The 14,408-nt window shown below is 45.3% G+C and overlaps 1 protein-coding gene across 1 annotated transcript in view; it reads right to left on the bottom strand.

Annotated features, from left to right (window-relative positions):
* The window catches only part of CADPS2 (Ca++-dependent secretion activator 2), a gene marked incomplete at its 5' end in the record, with an annotated part of 168,979 nt that overhangs the window by 79,038 nt on the left and 75,533 nt on the right, over positions 1-14,408 (bottom strand). The window contains 2 exons of the mRNA XM_009076477.1: positions 3,520-3,707; positions 8,794-8,930. Of these exons, the coding sequence (XP_009074725.1) occupies positions 3,520-3,707; positions 8,794-8,930 (325 nt within the window). The remainder of the gene's footprint in view (positions 1-3,519; positions 3,708-8,793; positions 8,931-14,408) is intronic.

The following is a 14,408-nucleotide window of genomic DNA, read 5'->3' as shown; positions in this document are numbered from 1 at the left end:
AACAAAAACCCTCTTGTCAACTCCCTAGTGACTACAACAGTTAAAAAGCATTGAGTTCCTCAATCTTAGTGAAGAGCAAGTACCTCAGGAACAGCAAACCATGTGGAAATTCCTCTTACTGGACTCTGCCTTCCTGACAGCCTGACCTTCCACAGTCAGGTATCTGCAGGAGGTGAAACTTAGGAGAAATAATTTACATTTAACTCTATTTTAATTTGGAAAAGGATCAAATTAACAGAAAACTTAAGGGGACTGTCATGCAAAAATAGCAGCAATTTACAGCCTTGGTTTGGAAAGATTATGTCAGGTTTTCAGGGTTGGAATAAGCTACATGAGCACAGAGGAGGGGGGAAAACCAAACTCTGACATACAAAGCAACAGGGCTCCAAAATGTCCCCAAAATCCTGTTTTGACCATTTCACCTGCTGCGGCTGCAGGGTCAGTTCCAAGCTAGAGGTGCATTTCCACCAGCAGCCGTCCTGCTCCCGTCCCGGCTGCGGCGCGGCGGCCGAGCAGGACAGGCGAGGAGGCATCGTCCCCGCGCTGACGCCTGTCATCCTGTCAGCCTTGACCTTCAGGCTGTCCTCAGCATCCGCACCGCAGCCTGCCTGCACTTCCCCGCTGACTGCGAGCGACTGTTGTCTCGCTGCCTGACCTTATGCAAACACGATACAAACAGACAGCCCACCTCAGCTCCATCACTGTCTGCTGCTAATACAGGAGATTGATAGCCACATGAAATTATCTCCCTACTCGACCTTCATTACTGGGTGGCATATTCTGACTGACAGCCAACCTCATCCTGGGGAAAGCTAAACCACTCTTTCGGGGTTTTTTACTGTCTGAAAGTGAAGGAACTTTTTTTTTTTTTTTTAAAAAAATCAGCACTTCTTCAGTTTCAACAGAAAAAGAAGCTTTTGTTAAACTGAAAAACGCCTTGTAACTCAACCTTTCCTAGACCACCATGTGTCCCAATAACAATGCAATGCATGGCCGCTCCAAGATGTTCTGTTGGATTCTGTGCTGTCTTGGGGTAGGTGTGCCACCTTGACAAATTTTGCATGGAAAGTTTTCAGCTCTGCCATGAGCTGTAGGTTTCCTGTGGAGAACAGGGCCAGCCATAAGGCAACAAGCAACGTATGGACACAGTGGGTGGGAGGAGGGGATGTTGCTAAAGCGAACCTGGCTTTACACACGTCGCAACTGCCAGTAAGGGCTGCATGGGTAAATACTGGCTTTCCATCACTCTCCGCCAGCCAGCTAGCAAATGCACTATGCATGTGGCCTCAACAGCTTTCTGAAAAGAAATCGTGACTCTTCCACTCAGATATTCAGATTTCTTACAGTAGGCATGCTCGACACCAAGTCGCGTTTTCCATCGGACCCCCTGTGGTCCCGTTATGTGACCTTCTGGTAGCAAAAACACTGCACCCCACAGCCACTGTACCAAACTGCTGGGTATTACACAGAGCCTGCCCTTGGTGGGAATGTGGAATGCCACAGCCTTGCAGCTCCCACACAGAGCCTCCTGAAATCCCCAGGCAACACAGAGATGGCAGTGACCAAGAAGCAATATGAACCTTCAGCCTTCAGATGTGAAGTCAACCATCAGCTAAAGACAGCTAAGTCATAGCACAACACCTCGTTCCTTTCTTGGAATATTTTAAACTAGTGACTGGAATAGCCCATCTGTGGCTGAGCTGCCCCTCTGGCAGTGCCCAGCAGCTCCTGGCACAGCATAGCAGCCACACACGGCCCTGGAAAGATGTACAGCATAGGACTGGTTTTAAAGCATAACATTTTCCTGAGCCCACAACTCTTCAGCCCCCATGGGGAGGGTATGGCAGGCTGTCACTTTGGCCAGTACCATCAGATACCTCCTGCCACAAACCCTGATGAAGAGAAGGCACAGGTATGTGGGGTACTGGCAGCCAACCTCCTCTCTGTTATGGGTCAAATGGGCTTTGAACCAGGTCCTGTCCTCACACCAGCTGCCTGCCAGGATGAGTTCTGCCTAGGACAAAGGGCAGTGAGTCAGGCAGTTTTGCTGCCTGGTCCCATCCCCTACACACTGTGTGAACCATCTCCTAAACATGCCTAAAAAACTCTAGGTCCTGACCTCCTATGGGACTCGGCTGCCTAAATGCCATCCAGCTCCCAGGAGAGCATATGACCAAATGCCAGAGCTGCAGCAGGTCTCCCCAAGCCATGATGATGCAAACTGCCCTAAGTGCTCAGTGATTGTGGAGCCTGGTGCCCTCTGCAACACACTCCTGTGCACTGTGTGCTTTCGCTTACCTTTTCGGCTCTGGATTCGGCTGGGATTTGGGCTCTTTCTTTTTTTTGGACTCCTTTTTGGAATCCTTTTTTGTCTCCGTTTCAGCGGCAGAGGCATGAGACGCTTTGCCCCCCTCGCCGTCTGCACTTGGCTGTGACCCACCAAGTAATTCTGCCATGAGTTGGCTTGGGGGAGTGATTGAAGCATGGGGGGCAAGGCCAGCAGCAAAAGTGAAAGAAACAAGAAGAAAGCATGAAAAAACTCAAAATAAAACAAAAGGAAATTAAGATGAAAGGGAACAACTGAAATCATGTAACAATTGGCAAAGAAAGAACAAATGAGCAAAGGAAAGTCAGAACTAAAAAAGAAACTAAGGAAGGAAAAACTTGGTTTCCATGACAAGATGTATGAAAGTAACTGCAAAAGCAAGCGACAGCCTTGCAATGTGAAACCTGGGCAATGCATGTTGTAATTTGGGGTGGTATTTACCAGAGGGTTTATGAAAATGGGTAATTATTTTATAACATTCCTTTCTTCAGCAGCATATGCAGGATACAGAGTGATATCTCACAGTATGTAATACCATTTAACAGAATAAAGCAGAAAAAGAAGCCTGCACTAGATGCTATGGATGTCAACAAAATAGAGAAGGTAAAAGCACAGCTTCAGTTCCTCCCATCAAAGGTTTGCCACATTTGAGAGAAAGGAACTGACTTCTTCTGAAACTGAAACTGCTTTGTAACAGAGCAAGATAATATTTTCAGTTATGTCTAAGCAATTTCTGAACTGACGTCACGTGGACTTTAAATGAGACATGGGTGCCCGAGGGCTTAAAGGCCTTCTGAACACTGAAGTTTGATACTGTTGCAATTTTCACTGCTGCACTTGTCAGATCCTCTCTCACAGCAATTAAATCAGCACAGTGTATCATTTACTTCTATTTATTCAACCAGTGACAGTCACATGTACTTCAACTTTATCTTGTCTAGAACTGCATCTAGCAGGTGCCTGGGTAAGAAAGTTAAACCCCTCATTTCTGGATCCTCTATGTGCATTTTTACTGCTTACATTAAACAAGCAACGAAACAAACAAACAAACCGACTATGCCACTAGAAGTGCTGCTGCCAAACATCCACTGTGAAAACAAATTGGGGACTGTTGTGCATTATCCAAGGAAACCTATATTTGACAAAGTCATCCCTTGCTGGCAGGGCACTGCTAGCCAAGAAGAATTCCTTACCTGTTGCCATGAACATGTGATGCACAAAAGGCAAAGCTGTAGTGAAGTAAGGTGGGGTCAATCATAGCTCCGTTTTCTGCGCGCTCTAGCAAATCTCTGAGGTAGCAGAGATGTCTGTGACAGCCTCTCACTCCATTACGTGCACAATACTCATCTAGCACAAAGACCTGGCCAGGACTAAACCAGCCCTGTTTAGAAATAAAGAGACTTGATTTTAAATATAAGTTATTAAATACAAAGGCTATCAGATTTGGAGGTGTAGTGATCAACTGTTCTATTAAAAGCAATACAAACCTAAGGCTATGTTAAGGAAAAAGGAGAGAGGTCACTCAAACAATACAGTCTGTACACCATCACCCAAACACAGCATATACTCAGTGCAAATGTTAACAAAAATATATCATGCTACCATTAAAGGGAAATGTCACTTAAATGCTGAAAAGTTAGGCCAGTTCATGTTGGTGCCTAGCAATAAAAAGATTTAAAAAAAAAAAAGACACCTTTAAGAGATGACAAAGATTTGGTTAATTTTACAGTGTGAAACATTAATCTCATTTCAGGGATGGGATTGTACATTTGGCCAGGAGCAAGAAGACTGATCTGGGGGAAGAGGATGGAGGAGTACACTGAATAATGACTTCTCTCGCATCTGGCAGGTAGGAACGTCCTGCAGGTGGAGGAAGGCAGCTCTGCAGTATCAGAAAGGGATGTTTCCCGTTGTCCTCACTGCGTGCCGCTGGTGACGCGCTCAGTTATCGCCCACCTCCTCAGCACCGATGCAAAGGAGAGCTGTGCTCACGAGCAGAGTTTCCTTACACACACAGAAACCTCAGACTATTTCTGTCTGTCTGTCCCGAAGGCCTGGTGACACATGGCTTGTGGTGCAATGTCCAGACTCCCAAGGAAGATGCCCTTCCGCGTGAGGGGACAGCTCTGGTGAATGTCCTGGGACAATCGAAGCGGAGTGAGCCTCTGCCTTCGGGAAAGGCGTTAACGAGAACGAGAATAATCTCGTAGATTGCTTTTCAAAATGCTGCAAAACCGTCAATATTTACATGGAAATTTGGGTGCTAAACAATTGCTAAGACGCAGCTCTGGAATGCATCAAGCTGCAAAATCTTTCATCGTTTAATTGAAAAGTTCCTGCAGCGGGCGGGAGAGTAGTTGAGGCAGAGCACTGCCCCTATAGGCAACTTCTTTGCCACCCCATCTGTTACCCCAAATGCTACATCTTAGAAACAACACTGCTGTGAAAGATTAAAATATATTTTCTACCACTCAGATGACACCAAATCTTTTCTAGATGCCAAAATAGCTGCTTTGAAAAGAGTTGAAGAAATATCAATTAAGAGCTCAAAGACATAGAGAAGGATTTGCTCATCCTTATTGGGCCAACTCCAAAACAGATTGAGAAAAGAATTAAAATAATGAGGGGAAAATGATAGATATAGGGAGTAGCTACAGTGCTGGGATCACTATAAGTGCACATTTCAAAATGAAGACACAGAACAATGCAGATGGGATGGCCCTCTGGAAGGCTATTTTTTGGGAGGGGTATATTTGTCTTCACCACTTTTAACAGTATTTTTGTCTGATTTTTGGTTGGGGTATTATGCTTGATTCTGGAGTTCTGTATGTTGCCTGTCTGTTACATCCTTGGACCATGTCTTCACCTTGTCTTTCTTCACTTAAGTCTTCGGTGATCAGGCACAGTAAAAATATGGAAATGCCATGATTGCTCCATGATAGATGTCTGCATTTAGTTATGGGGGGAGAAGTGCAGCTGAAATTGTTATATTCACCTAATACATACAAAGGACTCATTTCTCCCTATGGGGTGAAATTCTGGCCCTACTGACATCGATGGAAAGGCTGGTACTGATTTCACTGGAGTCAAGTATCAAGCCCAGAGTTTGAGGTGAAAGAAGCAGGAGGCTGGACCCAGAGATCCAGAGCACCCCACATTTCTCTTCTGAACTGAGGTCTGGGATGTACTGGTCCTCAGGAGGACAGAAGGGATGGGGATAAAAACACTCAAGATCACGGCCATGGTGCAATGAGGGGAAGTGCAAGCAGAAGCTCAGAAGTTCAGTGATGAGCCTCAGACCTCACGGGAGCAGAGGCAGCAGGCTATGGGTGAAGATGAAAGGTTTGATGAAAGGCTATATTCAGACAGATCCCCCACATCTTCAGGCAGATCCTGGCTCTTGATGAAGGTTTGCCTGTCCCAACCAGCTGACACCCAGCCAGCCTGGCAAACACAGCTGACAGCGATGACATACAGGGTGTCTGTCCCTGGTGCAGATAGGTGTAGCTCAGCATGCTCTCACAGACGGTCTCCAATGGCATGAGGAAACCTGGAGGGAATAATGAAGGAAGGGTGCAGAGCACAGGGAACTCCACTGACCATGTTCAGCAAGCTGAACTGCTTTGATAAGGAGTCACAAGTCCCAGGCACCAGCAGGGAGTGCTTTGGTAGCTTTGGAGCTGGGAAAAGCAAAGCTTGGTCAGGGCTTGTGAAACACAGGCCAGTTTTCTGAGGTCAAATGCAACTTTTAAGAAAACCAGAATTTTTGAGGGAAAATTTTCACATTTCATGAGCTGAATTTTCCCATTTACCATAGGAAATCCATGAGAATTTAATCTTCGTGGCCTGCTTTATGGGCCTCTCAATCTGACTCCTTCACATCATCTCGGCTAGGCTGGGCACTCTGAAGACCTTTCCCCAGTACGTGCTGTACTGTATAATGCAAATCCCATGAATGCTGACACATCATGGGCAATACAGCTCCAGCACAGACCTGGCTGTGAGAGCTGGATGCTGGCAGTGGGTTGGAAAGTCTTGGGAAGAGATGAAGGGCAGCTCTTCCCAAGGAAGGGAATGAAGACCCATATGTGTGTGGGTTCCATGCTAAGCTGGAACAGCTGAATACTCTTCCCAAAAGTCCCGGAATCGCCCTGAGTGTGACTGTGCTACCAGTGTGTGGACGATGGGCAGGAGCCCTCAGCAAGCTCTGCAGAAAGTGCTCTTCCTCTTCCCAGCACAGAGCTCTCTGCCAGTAAACATCACTTCTGCCGTGGCTGAGATGAGTCAGCCAGGCTGTTTGTTTTCCTGGCTCAGCCCGCGAGTGGGCTCACAACAGTGTTGTTTAACCTGGTTCCACAGAAAGGAAGCGATGCTGAGTTATCCTCTGTCAGGGTGAGCACTGTGTCTGGGTAACTCTTCCCTGGCACCTCCACGTCCACATTAGAAAACAAGAAGAGGTGTGATGAGGCAAAACTCTGTGGGACCTTGCATAGAATGTCCTGTAGGGAGAATAAGAATTGCCCAGCAGCACACAGAGCGGACAGAGCAGGCTTACCACGGGCTCACAGCTCCTCCAGCCAAGTCAGCGCAGTGCTATCAATCACCAACATTCCAAAGACATAGCAAGAACAGTGGGAGCTCTTTGCAGTTAAAACTCAAATTTTGAGGTCAGTCTGATTTTTTTACACCATAATCAGGACAAAACCATGGCAAAGTAAGTAAAGAAGCATGTGAAATCCAAGCTTAGGTGAACACAGGCCGTTATTGTCTTCCTTACAACACTGCAATGGGTGATTTGAAAGAAGATGGTTAATTGGTGATGCTCCACTCCGAAGAGGCATGAATCTTGGTGCTGAGGGGAGCTCCACCGCTCCGGTAGCTTCTAGCAAGGGCCTAAACATCTCCATAACAAGCAGAAGTGCAGCTGGTGGGTTTCTTGAAGAAAAACATTGTTAATCGTTTTCAGTGATGGCCTCTCACCTCTCCATGAGTTTAATTCAATGGCCACAGCTCTCTCACCAGGCCTGAGACTGCACAGAGACAAAACAGCGGCAAGCCAACCTCTCAGACATGCATGGATGGGGATGGTCTTCCTAGGGTCAGCCATGCGTGGGGAGCAGAAGCTGCATGCCAAAGTCACTGCCTGCCAGAGCAAAGACCTCGATGGAACTGGTGAGGAACCTGCTGCAGGTCTGACAATGCTCCCACCAAGCCTACTTGTACCACTTGGGTATCTGCGGGTAAATTGCAGCCTTCCCCCACCCCATCCTTACCTCAGGGGATGTCCACAACTGTTCCTTCTAGCCCTGCCTCTCCTCAGAAAGGTGACAACTGACTATTGCTAATGGCATTTACTGGATCTCAGCCCTTCTGAAGAGATCAGCCCTTGCGTGTGGCGCAAGGAGCAGGGCAGGTGAGAGGAGCACCATGGTGGAGGGGGACATGGAGGCCAGGATTTGATACCGACCACCTCATTGCCAACTGCTCAGTTGTGTTCCCAGGTTGCTGCTTTTAATACCAAGGCACTTGAGAGCCCCAGCTCCAGAGACTGCACAGCTGGCAAAAGGTGAAGGCTCTTGGCACAGCACAGTCCTTCTGATAAAGGAACCCACCATGACACCCCAGTCTGGAGGGTTCTGTGCAACACTAGGAGGGCAGCAGATCAGGATCTGCTCCATGCCGTGTTCAGGACAGGTCCTCCATTTCAAGTCCCTCTAGAAAGGACTTATCCTGTTGTTTTCTCAAAAGCTAAGAACCTCTTCATCCTCCTCACTGAAACTGCTAAAAAATAATCGCCCAAGTCACATTGTTATAGGTTATTTGTCATTTAAGCTCTTACAGTACCTAAGAGCCCCCAAGCACCACACCCCAGCCAACGGCTACAAGCTGTCCTGGAGCATCTCAGTGCCACTGTCTTCCAGTGGGCTGAGAGCTGCAACTTGTGCTCATGGGAATACTCAGGACGGGCATGCAACTACGTGAGCATGGACAGACTGCAGCATGACTGCAGTTATCCACATAGTCCCATCTGTTACCTGCTTGGGATACCTGCTCATAAAGAGACACAAAGGTGGGCCACAGTTATTCCTGGTGGGACTCCATTGACATGGGAGGTGGTACCAGACTGTCATCTTTCCCCTGTTCTTTCATCCAGAAGACTCTGGAAGGCAGTGCAGGAGGCTGCAAAACACTGCTCTCTACTTCACATCCCCACACTGGAGTTTGTCTTTGCAGGAAGAAACATTTTAAGCATTGCAAACAGAAATGATAAAGACAGTGCGACTGGAGAAGAACAACAGTCAGTTCACTGCAGGCAGCCTCTCAAAAGAAAGTACCTCTGGGCCAAATTCAAACCTGGTGTAAACAGAAGTCAATCTTCCAGCAACAGGGGGATTAGCCCCCACTCGCACTAGTTTTGACTTTGCTGCTTGATGTTTATATCACTAGAGACCAAAGAATATACTTGCCAGACAAGAATAGGAATCATTAAGTCTGTGGTCCAAAGTGAGGCGCTGAACCATCTCAAAGAGTGAAGCGTGGTCAAAGTTACAGGGATTGGAAGAGATAAATTCATCCATGCCATGCTTTTGAGCTCTATCTGCATCTGTTCATTTATACATATAGAGAAAGACACCATTTAGAGATATATAAGACATTTTAGTTGACAAATACAACAGAAAAAATATACAGTATGAAGCATGAAAGCTAAGTATCTCCTCTTCCCTCCACTGCCATTAAGTTTTCTCTTTGCAGGCTGTACAGTACACTTCACCTCCCATTGTCAACTTGCATCAGTTATGGACCATCTTATTGCATTTAGGCAAAAGATTTTAGAATTAACATCTTGTCAACTGCTCATTATAGCGCATTTATTCTGTACTTAAAACCAGAACACAAACCCAAGAATTCACTGTGTATCTTACAATAGGCTATGAGTTAACAGAATTTTGGCTCACATAAGTAAATTAGCTCCTATTTAGATAGTTGTGGTTAACTGCAATAGATTCTGCCATTCTACTGAAGTTACAGCTGCAGCATTTTTCTCTAAATTTACTAGGTTTTCTAGGTATCAGACAAGTTACGTTATTCCTTATCCAAATGCCAATGTTTGTCTTCCCCACGGCAATTTTTTTTCCCTAATGGCAACTTCAAATGCTACCTCACTGAAATAAAAAGATGCTCTTTTAAGCATTGCTAAGAAGTTAAATTGATGTGTAGTTTGTTGTCACAGAGGCAGTAACCCGACAGTGCGCCGGAGCTGCCAGTCATCCCGACGGAGGGACCGAATTTCCTCTGCCTAGATTACGAGCTGCCATTTTTGGGTGAATTAACAGCCTCAACGTATTCACACTTCTCTGCTTTGGGTGACGTTTATGGGCACTAACTCCTAGGGGCTAATTAATTAATCTCAACATGGTTAACTAAAAATACACCGAATTCAGCAGTTGAAATGAAGCCGCCAAGCCAGCCTGGGTGCGGCCAGCCGGGACCCCGCTGGGAAAAGGTTTTGTTCTTCCAGTGGCCAGGGAATTAAAGGACACCTTTCACTTGGTTTTGTCTGTGCTCAGCTTCCTACTATATGGGTTCTTGCCAAATCCTCGACAAAGAAAATAGGATTTAAATCCTTCCCCTGTTTATAGCCTCCTAGGGGAACTGGGTGGCCTTGAAACAATGTGGCTGAAAGGACACAAAAATGCAGTTTTCCGCAATAGGAGGATATGGTAACTGTATTTGTTTTAAAACAACATCTCTCTTTGCCAGAATAAAACCCAAAAAATCCTGAATTGTAAAAAACTAAAACAGAAAACAAGAGCTTTAAATGAGAGTGAGAATGTTCTTTTCTATATGGTTTACAAGTCAATATTTAGCTGTGAAGGACGGCATGTCTTTCTAATACCTTGCTCGTGTCAATGCTCTCATATTACTGATCATTGGAAGCAATCTTTACATTTTCTGTATAGTCTATCGTTATCTATATACAAACTATATAAATAACATCACCCACTGGAAAGAAATCAGACAAATTAAAACATGTAACATTTCAATTAGCTGCTAGCAATACTTAATTCAGCTGTAGCTGGCAATTTTCCTCACTAAAACCCTGCTGAATAAACACCGATGTTTTTCCTACAGCTGGTTAATTTTTGAGGGCCTGCTCCCCTGTTTCACTCTTTGCTAGGTTCTGCTGTCCCCTCCTCCTTGTCTCCCTCCAGAGTCCCAAATCCCCCCCATGCCTCTGCTGGCAGCTCTGTGCATTCAGCACAGGGGCAGAAGAAGATGCCCATGGGTGCTGAGCGAGGTGGCAGCACAAGGGTTGGCCTGGAGGACAGGGTCAACCTCCCTGGGGAGTGCATCACCTCCACAGCACTGCTCCAGCAGCCTTGGGAGTGGGATGTGAAGCCCACCCAGCCCTGGGGCTTGTGGCACGGACTGGCTTCTGTCTGTTTTGACAGCTTTCTGCCCCATGGTCTCTGTCCCTTTGGGCCAAGACGGATTTGATTGCATTCACTCCCAAAGAGTTCGGCTGTGCTGTTTTTGATTCTATCCCCAGTGCCCGCAAAATGTTTTAACAGCTATTATCAGACTATTTTTAATGGCTTGCTGCTCTGCCCGGCTCCTCAGAGTTGACTGCAAGCTGACAAATTGGCTGGAGGCCTTCATTTGCCAGCTTCGCTCAGAGATTTTATTACTTTTCAATTAGGAGCCCTGATACACTGTCAATCCTCCTGCTCAGCCAACGAGGCTCTGAGAGCTGAGTAAATCAGCTGGAAATTTGAAGAGTCCTCTAGCCCTTTAGCTGGTGAACTTTTTTGAGCATATGTGCTAGAAAGCATGTTTGAAATGAATATTTTTTTACTCCAGACTAATAAGCTTTTCCCCACGTTATGTTCTCTGAGCAAGGTGGGCACAGAGCAGACCTTCAGTTGGTGGGAACTGACCGAAGCGCCGCTGGCTTCCACGGAGCTGAGGGTCTGGCTGGGCTTTTTACAATCTCCCTGCCCAAGGCAGGGGCACAGACAGTTCCCTGCCAAGCGTGAGAACAGACACAGTGATTAAATGTCCTTCACAACTGTCCATAATCAGGGGCAATTTTACTTTCATTAATCACTTTGAAGCCACACCTTACTGAGCAGCCTGTTGGGTGCCTGTTCAAAGGCTCATTTGCCCCAAATCTCTCCACCTCGGAACAACCACATGAAGAGAGAGACATCAGACATGGCACTGCGTGAGCTCAAGTGACCAGAAAAGCATGAGCCACATGACTTATACTCAGTCAGTGGTTTAAAATGTGGATTTTTGCCATGGGACGGAAGATGAGCAGCTGCAGCTCTCCCTGCACGGCCCAGCGCTGCAGCTCTTGCAAGGCCAAACCATTTTGCATGGGTTGAGCTGCAGGGCTGGGCACGTCACCCACCCAGGGGATACAGCTGGCATGATGTGAACTGGAGATGTCTGTGGAGAATGGTAATACAAATGTGTATTTCTTTCAAATAAAATATCAGCTCTGGGCCAAAATAACTAGGAGCAGGTTAAAAAGGTGAATTCTACACTAAACTCACCTTCCCTTAATTATTCTAAATAAACACCCCATGCACACTGCAATTTCTTTTTTCATTCTGATTTTTCCAATGGACTCACTTTTAAAAATGAAATTCAGGAATCAAATTATACCAAAACCAATAAACGTCCTCAGCAATACAAAAAGAAAAGAACAGATCTAAATATCTTATTACTCCAGACAAACATCTGCAATTTAAAATATTGCCAACATCTGCATATGAAATAAGCTTTATGTATAATCTACCCTCTTTCAAAATGGCCTGAACAGTTTGAACAAGATTTTAAACAAAGTACAAAATGAGAATGACCAATATTCACACCCAAACTGTACAGCCAATTTGTAAGTACTTTAAATTAATTGTTTTGGTCAAATACAGCTGCTTTTTTGACCTTGCTCTGTTATTCTAGCTAAAAAGGAAGGAGAAACCAAAGAAAGAAAGTTATATGATGCTCCAGTAATTTGCAATCCCTTCCCAAGGTGCCGTGCCAAGCTCACTGGTACTTCTTTGTTCGGGGCCCCAACTGAAATGCTGCTGCAGGCCCACAAAAGTTATCTTACATATTTAGACAAGCTGCACACAACTGCAGCTGAAAGGTGTTCGATGGTGGTCTCGGGAGGGAGGCTGCCAGCGGAGGGACACGGGCAGCACAGGCTCCACAAACCTTTCTTCTGGAAAACTGCAGACTCTAGCCTTTTCTATTACACTTGGTCCCCTACATTACTGCCTTTTTAAAAAATACTGCCAGGTTTATTTTGTTCATTCTTATCTGGTTTGCATTTTATGCAGACTCCATTAGCTAACCCCCTGTCACACACACCCTCTCTACAAAGTGTTTGAAATCAGTCTTAAAAATCTGCCCATGTCGGCAACACAAAGATTTCAACAACAACAAGAATAATGAAAACCAAAGGATTGTCCCACTGTTTGGTCCTCTGAGGGCTGTATTTCTCTTTATCTAACTGTTACTTAAACAAGAAGAGACAAAACAGACAAATCTCTCATTCTATTTTTTTTAAATGCATTTCCCTGCCCTCTGCATTTCTTTTGCTCCAGCAATAATTTTGGCAGATTTTTGCTTTGAAAGCAATGAAGTTAATAGTGGGGGACAAGCTCCATAAAAGAATTCTTGTTATAAAAGGCTTTAGGTAGCCATTTTATTGTAAGAATTTCTTACTCCAGATTTAGTTCTTTTCATTATCGAGTGACTTTGTTTTAGTACCAAAGGCAACTGAACATCCAGTAAATTTTACAACACGTTTGCTTATTAAAAATAAAAATCAATAAAAATCCAACAAACAAACAAAAAAACCCAAACAACTGTAAATTAAAAGGTGACTTTGTATCTTACTCATCTGGAAAATGTGTGCTTGTCATATCTGCTTGACATTACAAGAATGAAGATGTGGTTTGGACAGTAACAAACAATGACACTAGTCAACCTCATCAGGAGACATGAAATAAAGGAATGACAATGATTGATGGCAGCTATTCATTTACAGATATTTCTAGAAAACTCTTTGCTAGCCTGGCTGGGCAAAGCAGAAGTTTTCCAGGCTGTGAGGCTCAGGCTGGCAGCGTAGGGCAGCGGGTGGTGATGGTGTGCCCACCGCGACCCACTGCCCGCACCGAAGGGTGACAGGGTCCCCTCCTGCTCTCGCTGCTGTAGCAGAGCTAATGGGCACACTCGGGCTGTGACTTGTTAAAGAAATACCCAGGGAGGTGCCTGAAAACCTCGTTTAGTTTGGCTGTGTGGAGCAAGAGGCTTCACTAGCGATTACCAGTGTTGTGGAGGGGGAAAAACTAAACCCCTGTACAGGGAGACCTGAAGTGCCAGGCATGAGCGAGCTGCTGGCAGTGCTGGCTGGTGACTTACCAAGTCCCCTCCTCGCTGTGCACCACGGCATTGCCACCTCTGAAAAGTGATATATGTGTGTGTGTGTGTGTGTGTGTGTGTGTGCTCAGAGGGCTCTGCAAACCTCCTCCCCAGATCTCCTCCCCGTGCGGAGCTGCGGCCGCTGCAGCAGCCTCAACTCGCCTCTCAGCTGCAGAGCCAAGAGCTCTTTTATTTCCCCTTCATATTATTCCATGTTAGAAGATAGTTTTAAATTTAATTGGCTGTTTATTCCTGTGGTTTATGGCTTTTCCCCTGCTGCAAACAAATTCTTCTCTGCCTGAGTTACAATTTTAATAGATTATTATGAGTGTTCCTGTAAATCACCAGACACACCAGGCACTGAATTGCAACCTAAGTTATCTAATGCTCGGTAGCTAAATGAATAAGAATTTGTAGTATGCACTTACATAATTCCTTGTGTGGCAAGTTAAAAACACAGTTTTAGAACAGCTATTTATAATAGAAAACATTGTTTCACAGCATTTTTATAACTATTTTAAAATATTTGGAATTGGATGACTGCAGAACCTGTGAATTTGTATCTCATAAGTTAGAGTCCCAGGCTTCTTAAAGCACCTAGAAGTGATTTACAGGCTAGTTTTAAATCCATGCAAGTTATGTGAGA

This window comes from Acanthisitta chloris, unplaced genomic scaffold (genome assembly GCF_000695815.1).
Source record: "Acanthisitta chloris isolate BGI_N310 unplaced genomic scaffold, ASM69581v1 scaffold1356, whole genome shotgun sequence".
NCBI lineage: Eukaryota > Metazoa > Chordata > Aves > Passeriformes > Acanthisittidae > Acanthisitta > Acanthisitta chloris.
Note: the sequence above shows the minus strand (reverse complement) of the source record. Positions and strands in the feature narration are given on the sequence as shown.